The sequence below is a fragment of the Anomaloglossus baeobatrachus genome, chromosome 6 (genome assembly GCF_048569485.1).
Source record: "Anomaloglossus baeobatrachus isolate aAnoBae1 chromosome 6, aAnoBae1.hap1, whole genome shotgun sequence".
Classification (NCBI taxonomy): domain Eukaryota; kingdom Metazoa; phylum Chordata; class Amphibia; order Anura; family Aromobatidae; genus Anomaloglossus; species Anomaloglossus baeobatrachus.
The window spans coordinates 307,261,750-307,276,193 of NC_134358.1; the positions used below are offsets into that span (position 1 = coordinate 307,261,750).

The 14,444-nt window shown below is 47.4% G+C and overlaps 1 protein-coding gene across 1 annotated transcript in view; it reads left to right on the top strand.

The window, feature by feature from the left end:
- The window catches only part of LOC142244313 (polypeptide N-acetylgalactosaminyltransferase 12-like), a 105,575-nt gene that overhangs the window by 70,209 nt on the left and 20,922 nt on the right, over positions 1-14,444 (top strand). Inside the window, exon 5 of the mRNA XM_075316525.1 lies at positions 794-949. Within this exon, the coding sequence (XP_075172640.1) occupies positions 794-949 (156 nt within the window). The remainder of the gene's footprint in view (positions 1-793; positions 950-14,444) is intronic.

Consider the following 14,444-nt stretch of genomic DNA (forward strand, 5'->3'; position numbering starts at 1 on the left):
TGCCTGACTGGTGGAGAGCTGCAGTGATAGTCAACTATGTGGAACTCTCTTCCATCTCCCTACTGCATCTCTGTAGCTCAGCCACAGTGATCTTGGGGTTCTTCTTTACCTCTCTCACCAAGGCTCTTCTCCTACAATTGCTCAGTTTGGCTGGATGGCCAGGTCTAGGAAGAGTTGTGGTGGTCCAAAAATTCTTCCATTTAAGGATTATGGAGGTCACTGTGCTCTTAGGATCCTTGAGTATTGCAGAAATTATTTTGTAACCTTGACCAGATCTGTGCTTTGCCACAATTCTGTCTCTGAGCTCCTTGGGCAGTTTCTTTGACCTCATGATTCTCATTTGGTCTGACATGCACTGTGAGCTGTGAGGTCTTAAGGAGTAGAAGTACCTCAATGAGGATCACAAGGAAATGGACAGCATGTGACTTAAATATGAGTGTCTGAGAAAAGGGTCTGAATACTTATGACCATGTGATATTTCAGTTATTCTTGTTTAATAAATTTGCAAAAAATTCTACATTTCTGGTATTTTTTCTGTCAAGATGGGGTGCAGAGTGTATATTAATGAGACAAAAATGAACTTTTTTGAATTTACCAAATTGCTGCAATGAAACAGAGTGAAAAATTTAAAGGGGTCTGAATACTTTCCATACCCAATGTATATCAAGATAGAAAATGTACTTCTGACTACATGGTAAAAGCATAAAGGATACGTTTCTCATTTACTTCTATGAAAAAATGTGAACATTTCACGTTGCAAAGGAAATAATATATTTTTTATAATGTTTTTTAGTTTTTTGAATACACCTCTGATAATAAGATCAGATACAACACACGTCAGCCTGATGGTTGTGTATCGACAGTTCAAGCCTCTGACATCTTCACAATATCCTCATGTCGAGAGAATGCGCAAAATGTGCCTGAAAACCAAAAGTTTCTATTGAGAGAGGTATTGTACCTAATATTTTTGATAACATACTTATATTTTAAGAAAACATAAAGCACAGCTAGCTAATGATTTACTTAGATGATTAAATGTGTAGGGAAAAATGGTATAAGCTTACTTGAGCATCACATGTGATGCTGGAGACTGGCGTGGTACAGTATCAGGCTTACCCAAGTGGCTCTTAAGTGAATGGTCTGGCACACAGTCGAGGCAAAGATCCACTGTTGAAAGGTATAGGCCATAGGGAGTTCCACCCATCTTGTTGAGCCAGATGGACTGAGCCTCGGGGAAGGTGCCACGTACCTGGCCCGAGCTCCTACAAACTTCGCATCCTGTGTCTTGCCATATTGCTGGGGGTGACAAAGGCTGAGGTGTCCTAGCAGCAACATCGCACCTAGCAGAACAGGGATTCTCCTTCCTGTGTCGGGATAGACTCGAACAGCATTCCGTACCTGGCACCTTCCCCAAAGCTCAGTCCATCCTGGGACCGCGAACCACTTTACCCACTCAGCAGGATTGGTGGAACTACCTGCCGCCTATCCCTTCAACAGTGGATCTTACCCTGGACAGTGTGCCACACCATTCACTTACCAGCCTTTAGTGAAGGCTGATGCTGTACCATGCCAGTCTCCAGCATCACATGTGATGTACAAATAAGCCTATACCACTTTGTATATGGTGTATACTGTAACTATTTAGTCTTAGATTTACCCTCTGGCTAATGTGATCCCTAATTATACAAATTCCTTTATGGTACCCTCTTCCTATTAGCTTCTGTCGCGGGCGGAGGAGGGGACGCTGCGCTCTCCCACTGCTCGGGTCCGGCTGCCGCGGCTGCTGCGGCTGCTGCTGCTCGGTGGCTCGAGCGATGGGCCGGATCCCGGGGACTCGAGCGGCGCTCCTCGCCCGTGAGTGAAAAGGGGTGGTTTGGGTTTGGGGATATTGTCCGTGACGCCACCCACGGTTTGTGGTGATTTTTGGTGACACCACCGCTGCTCTGTATGGGGATCCCGGGAGCGGTGACAGGGAGCAGCAGAGTTGTTAGTTCTCCCCTCCGTGGGTAGGGGTTGGTTGTCCCGGGGCCCAGTGATGGGGTGGAGGATGAGTGATGACAGGCCGGGTGCGGGGCCTGGTGAGGTGCAGTGTCGCGGGGGGGCAGCGCTGTGCCGCACGGCACGGTGGTACTCACTCAGCCTGAGACGATGACACAGTTCTCAGTAAAACACACGGCTGGAAAGACAGTTCCCACGGACGGCTGCTTTTGCTTTTCCCCGGTAGTTAACGGTGACTGTCTCTTTCCCTGCACCTAGTACTTCTGTTGGTTCCAATGGGTTCCCACCGGTAACCCGCTCCCCGACTTGGATATGGGCCGGAGGAGCCCCTCTTTGCCCGCAGGCGCTGGCCCTGAGAAACTGGTGCCTTGGCGGTGGCGGTGTCTCTCTCATACGGTTGGACTGTTGCCTTCTATCGGGACTTAGTTGTTTGGAAACCCGGAGGTCCCCTTCACTGACGGATTTGGCAAATTCACGGCGACTCCTAGCCTTGCCGTGATCCGAAAGGCCCCTGCCAATGGTGCTGGCTTCTCCTTGTGTACCGGTCCGGTACCGCCGGGCCACCACCCGTCCACGGTCCTTACAGCAACTCCGATAGGCCACTCCTGCAGACGGTCACCGCCGTCTGCTAACCTTGCTGTCTCTGTCCGGGGCACACACCCGGACGCTCTCAGTTAGTTTCTCCACTCCACTTTACTCCTCACACTCTCCCGTCCAACACTAAACTGGTCTCTTTTCCCTCCTCCAGGACTGTGATCTCCTCGGTGGGTGGGGCCAACCCCCTGGTGTGAACACCATCCCCTGGAGGATGGCAACAAGGGCTTCTTGGGTCTAGCTTAGATGTGCCCAACCGGGGTGTAGGGTGTGGTGATGTCATTACCTGTGACCCCTGGCTTGTCCAGGGCGTCACACTTCCCCACAGTGGCTCTTAGGATTCATGTAAACCCTAATTTATACAACCCCCTTAGACTGATAAGCGCAGCGGTATGTCCTTGAACTCAGTAGTACAGTGCTGGCCAAAAGTATTGGCACCCCTGCAATTCTGTTAGATAATACTCAGTTTATTCTTGAAAATGATTGCAATCACAAATTCTTTGGTATTATTATCTTCATTTAATTTGTCTTCAATGAAAAAAAAATAAAAAAAATTGTCATAAAGCCAAATTGGATATAATTCCACACCAAACATAAAAAGGAGGTGGACAAAAGTATTGGCACTGTTTGAAAAATCATGTGATGCTTCTCTAATTTGTGTAATTAACAGCACCTGTAACTTACCTGTGGCACCTAACAGGTGTTGGCAATAACTAAATCATACTTGCAGCCAGTTGACATGGATTAAAGTTGACTCAACCTCTGTCCTGTGTCCTTGTGTGTACCACATTGAGCATGGAGAAAAGAAAGAAGACCAAAGAACTGTCTGAGGACTTGAGAATCCACATTGTGAGGAAGCATGAGCAATCTCAAGGCTACAATTCCATCTCCAAAGACCTGAAAGGTCCTGTGTCTACGGTGCGTAGTGTCATCAAGAAGTTTAAAGCCCATGGCACTGTGGCTAACCTCCCTAGATGTGGAAGGAAAAGAAAAATTGACGAGAGATTTCAACGCAAGATTGTGCGGATGGTGGATAAAGAACCTCGACTAACATCCAAAGAAGTTCAAGCTGCCCTGCAGTCCGAGGGTACAACAGTGTCAACCCGTACTATCCGTCGGCGTCTGAATGAAAAGGGACTGTATGGTAGGATACCCAGGAAGACCCCACTTCTTACCCCGAGACATAAAAAAAGCCAGGCTGGAGTTTGCCAAAACTTACCTGAGAAAGCCTAAAACGTTTTGGAAGAATATTCGCTGGTCAGATGAGACAAAAGTAGAGCTTTTAGGGAAAAGCCATCAACATAGAGTTTACAGGAAAAAAAAAGCGGCATTCAAAGAAAAGAACACAGTCCCTACAGTCAAACATGGCGGAGGTTCCCTGATGTTTTGGGGGTTGCTTTGCTGCCTCTGGCACTGGACTGCTTGACCGTGTGCATGGCAGTAGGAAGTCTGAAGACTACCAACAAATTTTGCAGCATAATGTAGGGCCCAGTGTGAGAAAGCTGGGTCTCCCTCAGAGGTCATGGGTCTTCCAGCAGGACAATGACCCAAAACACTCTTCAAAAAGCACTAGAAAATGGTTTGAGGAAAAGCACTGGAGACTACTAAAGTTGCCAGCAATGAGTCCAGACCTGAATCCCATAGAACACCTGTGGAGAGTTTGGAGAAGGCACCCTTCAAATCTCAGGGACCTGGAGCAGTTTGCCAAAGATGAATGGTCTTAAATTCCAGCATAACATTGTAAGAAACTCATTGATGGTTACCGGAAGCGGTTGTTCGCAGTTATTTTGGCTAAAGGTTGTGCAACCAAGTATTAGGCTAAGGGTGCCAATACTTTTGTCTGGCCCATTTTTGGAGTTTTGTGTGAAATGATCAATGATTTGATTTCTGTTTCATTCTCTTTTGTGTTTTTTCATTGCGAGCAAAATAAATGAAGATAATACCAAAGAATTTGTGATTGCAATCATTTCAAGAAGAAACTGAATATTATCTGACAGAATTGCAGGGGTGCCAATACTTTTGGCCAGCACTGTACTTAATGTCAAGCAGCAGCTGCAAAAGCAAACAAGATCTTAGGGTGTATAAAAAGAGAGATTAGATCCCGTGATCCCAACGTATTGTTACCCCTCTATAGATTACATGTAAAGCCAGAATCAGGATCCGTTCAAAGGCGGGAAACTAGATTATTGAAAGGAATGGAAGACCTCCCATATGAAAAGAGGTTGGAAACATTGGATTTGTTTAACTTAGAAAATAGACGTCTCAGAGGAGATCTTATTGCATGTATAAATACATGTGTGGTCAATATAAAAGACTGGCACCTTAATTATTCCTTCCAAAGACAATACTAAGGACCAGGGGGCACTCACTGCGAGTGGAAGAAAGGTGATTCCGGCAGCTAAATAGGAAAGGTTTCTTTACAGTTAGAGCAGTCAGACTGTGGAACGCCCTACCACAAGAGGTAGTAATGGCAGATACTATAACAGCTTTTAAAAAAGGGCTGGATGATTACAACATTGTCGATTTATAAATGATTTAGTGACAAAATATATAATTGGTGGAGGAAGGTGGAACTAGATGGACCGGGGTCTAAATATGTAATATAATGGAATGCTTCCATATATGTCAGCGATTCTGAGATTTTTTTTCGTGACACATTGTTTTTTATATTAACTATGAATTTAGGTGCATAAGATTTAAAGGTTTATTTGTGTGAAAATATCTGAAATTTGATGAATATGTAGAAAAACTAATGATTTTCAAACTTTTAATGCAATGTATCCTTAAATCAGATAGTCATACAACACAAAATAGTTAATAAATAAAATGTCTACTTTATGTCAGTATAATTTTTCAAACATCCTTTTATTTCATTACGATGTTAGGTTAAAATTTAGTAGAAATTTTTCAAGGAAATTTTTTATGGACCTATTTAGTTTTGAAGGGAATTTGAGGGGTCTACATATCAGAAAACCTCCAGATGTCATATTTTAAAAGCTGTACCCCCTCAAATTCTAAACTGCTTGTAGGAAATGTGTTCATTCTTTAGGTGTTACACAGGAATTAAGGCAAAATGGAATTATTTTTTTTTTATACTAAAACATTGCCTAAGCTGAAAATTTTTCATTTTCACAAGGGGTAATAGGAGAAAATGGACCCTAAAATGTTTGATACAATTTCTCCTGAATGCAGCGATACTTTATATATGGTTAAAGACTGCTGTTTGGGTGCACGGCAGTACTCAGAATGGAAGAATCGCAATTTACTTGGAGCATAAATTTGGCTAAAATAGATTGCAAACACCATATGGCATTGGTAGAGTTCCAAAGGCAGCAAAATAACAGAAACACCCACAAGTGACCACATTTTGGAAACTAGACCGGTCAAGGAATCATCAAGGCGTGTCTTGAGTATTTTGAACCCATATCTGCTTAACAGAACTTTTTAACATTTGGATGTGACAAGAAAATTATTATTTTTTCACTGAAATGTTGTTTTAGCCCAAAGCTTGTAATTTTCACAAGGGATAATAGGAGAAAATGGACCCCATAATTTGTTATACAATTTCTCCCAAATGTTGATAACCCATATGTGGTCAAAAACTAGCATTTGGACACATGGTAAAACTCAGAAAGGAAAGAGCGCTATTTAATTTTTAGAACGCAAATTTGGATACTGTTGCACTTGCAAAGACCCGGAGGTGCCAAAAAAAAGCAGAAACACCTATAAATGACCTTATTTGGCTAACTAAACCTCATAACCTATTCATCTAGAGGCATTCTGAGGACACAAATAAGATCACAGAATTTTATAAGATTGGGCTATGAAAATGAAAAAATATAGGGTTTTCTTTTGCCTAAAATTTTACTTTAGCCTCAAAATTTGTCATCATCACAGGCCTAGGTGTAAAAAAGTTATTTGAAAGATCTCTGTACTGTCCATTCATAGATCTGAACATAGCAATAAGACTTTTTACCAGTTTGAGAACATTAAACTGGCCATATCACATAGTGGTTGTAGAGCTGAGTAAATTGTACTTTTTATTTTTTAATTTTTTCTCTCCGTTACGGAGATACCCTATTAGCTTGTAATGTTTAGGTTATATTATAAGTCCAAGGTGGTATTACCACAGATTTTTCACTGGGGATTGTGAATTTCTTCTCCTGTATGATGTTCTCTAATCATAAGGTGACAGCAGTATGTAGGGGAGAAAAGAACATGCCCCCACAATAGTTTAGAACAGTCTTTTTCTTGTCATGAGCATCCATACCTCTTCATATGTATCATATGATTTGATTTGAAATGGCAGCAGCTTTCTGTCACTAGTCACTAAAGTAGAGTTTGCTGTTCACCAATATACTTCGTCAGTGACAGCTTTACCCAGCATTGTGTCACTTAGTGCATAATTGTACATTTTGATTTTTGTTTCCCCCAAAGCAGGACTTTACATTTATCTAAGTTAAACCTAATTTGCCATTTCTCAGCCAGTGTCCAGTTTCCCCAAATCCCTCTGTGGCATTAAACTAAAGTCATCTGTGTTTTTTACCTTGCAAAGCTTGGAATAATTATATTCTGTATGCCCTCAACTAATTTAATAATAAATATATTAAAACATGGCCAAATACTGAGCCCCTGTGGTACCCCATTGTTGATTGTGAACTAACAGAGTATCTTCTAATAATAACCACCCTCTGTTTCCTATCATAGGGCCATTTAACACATTTACACATATTTTTTCCTAGCTTCATTGTTCACATTTTAGAAGCCAAGGTAGAGAGCACAAACTGTTTAGGTTTTGTTGAGGCCCATTAATCTTAAGAAATCCAGTTTAAGAGGTCTTAGATGACGGTCCAAAATGGCCGCTGTCAGAGGCAGACGTGGATGTGGGAGCTCCTGAACCATCTACAGACATCCAGCTCCCCGTCGGAAAATATCCCCGTCTAGCTCCCCCATCCAGGTCCCCAGGACACCACGGGAGAGGAGAGACCCTTATTTGTCGGCTACACCCATAGGGGCACCTTCTGGAGACCCTCCAACGTTGTGGCCAGACAGGGCACCGGAGGTGGCGAGGCACGAGAAGCGTGGTCCCGGAGAGCCGCAGACACCCGCCGGAGGAAATAAAGGGATCACCTGTGGGCTCAGGAGGAGCGGACTGGGACCAGGAGACCTGACGATCCTCACCCTCCCCCTCGTCCCGGACCAGTCTTACCCGACGTCCCGGGCAGCAACGGGAGGAGAGCAGCCGCCATCTTAGGTGAGCACCCGCCCGGCCCTGAGGACGGCAGACAGCGTTACGGTCCCACAGACCGCGGGTGAAAGCCGGAAGGTCTGCTGAGATCGGGAGCCCCGTCACTTACCAGTCTGGTAGACGGCGGGACCAGAGTGAAAGAACTGCGGGCCGCGGGGGATCCTGGAGAGGCCGCGTGGAGTTTCTGAGACGCGGCGGGAGATCTCGCGACGGCTGTGAGCGGTGCTTCGGGAGACTCTGCAGTGCCCGGGGAGAAGATTTGGCGGTGAGTGAGTTTTTCCTTGTCGTCCGGCTACACGCCCGCTGCTCCCCCGCACCGGAGCCCTGGGACCAGCCTGCAGCGCCGACCGGACCCAGCCGCGTGCATCCGACACCCTGACGTCCCCCTCCATAGCTTCCCCTCAAGGCTCAGTGACAGGTCACGCTGCTGAGGGTTGATTTCACAGGAGCTCAGGGGCCAGTGCTGAGTGCGAGACGCCAAACAAAATTGCCCTGCACTGGAATTCAGCCTGGTGGAGGGTGAAGATAGGGGAACGGACCCTGTTCAAGGGGACCCCTTCTCAAATCTACACAGGGACATTAAGAGCCATAGGGGGTTGCTCTGTACCCCCCCACACTGCAGGGTGCTCTGTCGACTCAGATCTGGGCTTCCATTACGTGGCAAGTTGGCTGGCGGCAAGAAAAATTTCTTAAGTTCCGGCTCCATACACCATCACAGGCACTGAGGTTACAAGAGAGGCCTTTTGGTGGAGATGATATAGAGAGGGGTCACACAGTCGTACCTCCAACATAAAGACACTCTCTTCTCGCCTCCTTCCCCCTCTCTGAGGGAGTATAATGTTCTAAAATCAGTGCTACCTGGAGGGAGCGGAGTGGCCTAACCCCTACTATTCATTCTCTCAAGCATAATACCACTTATGTCTGACTTTAACATGGTCAAAATCGGCAACGCACGAGCCAGTTCTCTGCCCAGACCAGTTAAATCCACTACCCAGGCTGATGTCGATAAGTTTCTCAAAAAACACTTCCATACAGCTGATGCTAAAACAGGCAGCCCCCAAAGCATGTCTACTAATGATGTACAAGATATAGATGACGATGAAAGTGACACTGAAGGTGCTGATAATAGCAAGAGTCTCCCCATCTCAAGATCTTTTATAAAACGGATCCTCAAAAATGCGCTGGAACCGGTGGCAAGGGAGCTATCAGATATTAAACAAGAAATCGGCCAAATTGGACACAGAGTGGAATCCCTGGAAGCGGCCCAAGCCACATTAACCTCCACTTCCAACACTGTCATCTCCTGTCTTCACCAACAGGAGGATAATATCAATCAAATTCATGCCATTCTGGAAGATCATGAAAACAGAGAAAGGCAAAACAATCTCAGATTAAAGGGACTTCCAGAATCGGTAGCAAATGAAGCTTTGATCCCGACCCTACAGGGCATCTTCTCTGACCTGATGGACTCTGACCCTGCTCCAACATTGGAACTGATAAGAGCTCATAGATCTTTGAGACCCCGACCCAAACAAGGGGAACCACCAAGGGATGTCATATGCCGCTTCCTGGATTACCGAATTAAAGAACTTATTCTTAAAAAAGCCAGAGAAGCGGAGTATATAAGTCATGAAGGCTCTAAAATTCTGATTTTTCAGGACCTTGCTTCCACCACCCTGACCAAAAGAAGATTGCTACAACCCTTCACAGCAGTGTTACGCCAACGCCAGTTTCCGTACCGCTGGTTATTTCCATTTGGCATCGCTATATCTGCTAATGGAAAACACTACCAAGCCAAAACTTCTGCGGAGATAAGACGGATCTGTGAAGATTTGGGGATCACATTGGAGAAATACCCGGAGCTGGAAATTCATCGTTCGGCGTCTACACTACAAATGCTTCCAGATCCGGCACCATGGCATAGCCTCACCCCAAAGACCCACAGATCCAGGCGCAAAGCGGCGAAGAAACTCCAGATGAACTCTGAAGGTGAGCCCCCCAGAAGGGGTCTTTGATTGGGTCTATTGCTGTATATAACTGTTTATGCTAGCTTAAAACACGAAGTTATTACAGGGGTTCTGCACTTTTTGCTCCCTCTTGATGCACACTCTTATTTGTTTGAATTTCAAATAGTTGAAAATGTTGATACTAATACCCTGCTCTCCTTTGAACCTCTCTCTACCCCCCAGTCTCTCTATCTTTTCTACTCTCCCATTGGTCATAGGTCTGGTCCATTCATCCCGATGGAAAAGAAGGGAATTTTGTTACTTACCGTAAATTCCTTTTCTTCTAGCTCCTATTGGGAGACCCAGACGATTGGGTGTATAGCACGCACTGCCTCCGGAGGCCACACAAAGCAATTACACTAAAAAGTGTAAGGCCCCTCCCCTTCTGGCTATACACCCCCAGTGGGATCACTGGCTCACCAGTTTTAGTGCAAAAGCAAGAAGGAGGAAAGCCAATAACTGGTTTAAACAAATTCACTCCGAAGTAACGTCGGAGAACTGAAAACCGTTCAACATGAACAACATGTGTACCCGAAAAAACCCAAAAATCCCGAAGGACAACAGGGCGGGTGCTGGGTCTCCCAATAGGAGCTAGAAGAAAAGGAATTTACGGTAAGTAACAAAATTCCCTTCTTCTTCGTCGCTCCATTGGGAGACCCAGACGATTGGGACGTCCAAAAGCTGTCCCTGGGTGGGTAAAGAAATACCTCATGTTAGAGCTGCGAAGACAGCCCTCCCCTACGGGGAGGCAACTGCCGCCTGCAGGACTCTTCTACCTAGGCTGGCGTCCGCCGAAGCATAGGTATGCACCTGATAATGTTTGGTGAAAGTGTGCAGACTCGACCAGGTAGCTGCCTGGCACACCTGTTGAGCCGTAGCCTGGTGTCGCAATGCCCAGGACGCACCCACGGCTCTGGTAGAATGGGCCTTCAGCCCTGATGGAACCGGAAGCCCAGCAGAACGGTAGGCTTCAAGAATTGGTTCTTTGATCCATCGAGCCAGGGTAGCCTTAGAAGCCTGCGACCCTTTGCGCTTACCAGCGACAAGGACAAAGAGTGCATCCGAACGGCGCAGGGGCGCCGTGCGGGAAATGTAGATTCTGAGTGCTCTCACCAGATCTAACAAATGTAAATCCTTCTCATACCGATGAACTGCATGAGGACAAAACGAGGGCAAAGAGATATCCTGATTAAGATGAAAAGAGGATACCACCTTCGGGAGAAACTCCTGAATGGGGCGCAGCACTACCTTGTCCTGGTGGAAGACCAGGAAGGGAGCCTTGGAAGACAGCGCTGCCAGCTCAGACACTCTCCGAAGAGATGTGATCGCTACCAGAAAAGCCACTTTCTGTGATAGTCTAGAAAGTGAAACCTCCCTCAGAGGCTCGAAGGGCGGCTTCTGGAGGGCAACTAGTACCCTGTTCAGATCCCATGGATCTAACGGCCGTTTGTACGGGGGAACGATATGGCAAACCCCCTGTAGGAACGTGCGCACCTTAGAAAGTCGTGCTAGACGCTTCTGAAAAAAGACGGATAGCGCCGAGACTTGTCCTTTAAGGGAGCCGAGCGACAAACCTTTTTCCAACCCAGATTGCAGGAAAGAAAGAAAGGTAGGCAATGCAAATGGCCAGGAAGACACTCCCTGAGCAGAGCACCAGGATAAGAATATCCTCCACGTTCTGTGGTAGATCTTAGCAGACGTGGGCTTCCTAGCCTGTCTCATGGTGGCAACGACCCCTTGGGATAAGCCTGAAGACGCTAGGATCCAGGACTCAATGGCCACACAGTCAGGTTCAGGGCCGCAGAATTCCGATGGAAAAAAGGCCCTTGGGACAGTAAGTCTGGTCGGTCTGGTAGTGCCCACGGATGGCCGACCGTGAGATGCCACAGATCCGGATACCACGCCCTCCTCGGCCAGTCTGGAGCGACGAGTATGACGCGGCTGCAGTCGGATCTGATCTTGCGTAGCACTCTGGGCAAGAGTGCCAGAGGTGGAAACACATAAGGGAGCCGGAACTGCGACCAATCTTGCACTAGGGCGTCTGCTGCCAGAGCTCTTTGATCGCGAGACCGTGCCATGAAGGTTGGGACCTTGTTGTTGTGCCGGGATGCCATTAGGTCGACGTCCGGCCTTCCCCATCGGCGACAGATTTCCTGAAACACGTCCGGGTGAAGGGACCATTCCCCTGCGTCCATGCCCTGGCGACTGAGGAAGTCTGCCTCCTAGTTTTCTACGCCGGGGATGTGAACCGCGGATATGGTGGAGGCCGTGGCTTCCACCCACATCATAATCCGCCGGACTTCCTGGAAGGCTTGCCGACTGCGTGTCCCCCCTTGGTGATTGATGTATGCCACCGCTGTGGAGTTGTCCGATTGAATTCGGATCTGCTTCCCTTCCAGCCACTGTTGGAAGGCTAGTAGGGCAAGATACACTGCTCTGATTTCCAGAACATTGATCTGAAGGGTGGACTCCTGCTGAGTCCAAGTACCCTGAGCCCTGTGGTGGAGAAACACTGCTCCCCACCCTGACAGACTCGCGTCTGTCGTGACCACCGCCCAGGACGGTGGTAGGAAGGATCTTCCCTGTGATAATGAGGTGGAAAGGAGCCACCACTGCAGAGAGTCCTTGGCCGTCTGGGAAAGGGAGACTTTCCTGTCCAGGGATGTTGACTTCCCGTCCCATTGGCGGAGAATGTCCCATTGAAGTGGACGCAGATGAAACTGCGCAAACGGAACCGCCTCTATTGCCGCCACCATCTTCCCGAGGAAGTGCATGAGGCGTCTTAAGGAGTGCGACTGACTTTGAAGGAGAGCCTGCACCCCAGTCTGTAGAGACCGCTGCTTGTCCAGCGGAAGCTTCACTATCGCTGAGAGAGTATGAAACTCCATGCCAAGATACGTTAGTGATTGGGTCGGTGACAGATTTGACTTTGGGAAGTTGATGATCCACCCGAACGTCTGGAGAGTCTCCAGTGCAACATTCAGGCTGAGTTGGCATGCCTCCTGAGAGGGTGCCTTGACCAGTAGATCGTCCAAGTAAGGGATCACAGAGTGTCCGTGAGAGTGCAAGACTGCTACCACTGCCGCCATGATCTTGGTGAACACCCGAGGGGCTGTCGCCAGACCAAATGGCAGAGCTACGAACTGAAGATGGTCGTCTCCTATCACGAAGCGTAGAAAGCGTTGGTGCTCTGTAGCAATCGGCACGTGGAGATAAGCATCTTTGATGTCTATTGATGCTAGGAAATCTCCTTGAGACATTGAGGCAATGACTGAGCGGAGGGATTCCATCCGGAACCGCCTGGCGTTCACATGCTTGTTGAGCAGTTTTAGGTCCAGAAAAGGACGGAAGGAGCCGTCCTTTTTTGGAACCACAAAGAGATTGGAGTAAAATCCTCGCCCCCGTTCCTGAGGGGGGACAGGGATCACGACTCCTTCTGCTCTTAGAGAGTCCACCGCCTGCAGCAGGGCATCTGCTCGGTTGGGGTGTGGGGAGGTTCTGAAGAACCGAAGTGGAGGCCGAGAACTGAACTCGATTCTGTACCCGCGAGACAAAATGTCTGTTACCCACCGGTCTTTGACCTGTGACAGCCAAATGTCGCAAAAGCGGGAGAGCCTGCCACCGACCGAGGATGCGGAGGGAGGAGGCCGAAAGTCATGAGGTAGCCGCTTTGGAAGCGGTTCCTCCATTTGCTTTCCTGGGGCGTGAGTGAGCCCGCCAGGAATCTGAGCTCCCTTGTTCTTTCTGAGTCCTTTTGGACGAGGAGAATTGGGCCTTGCCCGAGCCTCGAAAGGACCGAAACCTCGACTGCCACTTTTTCTGTTGAGGTTTACTTGCTCTGGGCTGTGGTAAGGAAGAGTCCTTACCCTTGGACTGTTTTATGATTTCAGCCAATGGCTCACCAAACAGTCTGTCTCTAGATAATGGCAAGCTGGTTAAGCATTTTTTGGAACCAGCATCTGCTTTCCAGTCCTTTAACCACAAGGCTCTGCGCAAAACCACAGAATTGGCGGACGCCATAGCGGTACGGCTCGTAGATTCTAGGACAGCATTGATAGCATAGGTCGCAAACGCAGACATTTGCGAAGTTAGGGACGCCACCTGCGGTACTGCTGGATGTATGATAGCATCCGCCTGTGCTAAACCAGCTGAAATAGCTTGGAGTGCCCACACGGCCGCGAATGCTGGAGCAAACGACGCGCCGATAGCTTCATAGACAGATTTCAACCAAAGGTCCATCTGTCTGTCGTTGGCATCTTTAAGTGAAGCGCCATCCTCTACTGCGACTATGGATCTAGCCGCAAGCTTGGAAATTGGGGGATCCACCTTTGGACACTGGGTCCAGCGTTTGGCCACCTCAGAGGGAAAAGGATAACGGGTATCCTTAGAACGTTTAGAGAAACGCTTGTCTGGATGAGCGTCGTGTTTCTGGATCGATTCTCTGAAGTCAGAGTGGTCCAAAAAAGCACTTAATTTACACTTGGGATACAGGAAATGGAACTTCTCCTGCTGTGCAGCTGCCTCCTCTGCAGAAGGGGCTGGGGGAGAAATATCCAACAGTCTATTAATTGCCGATATAAGGTCATTAACCATGGCGT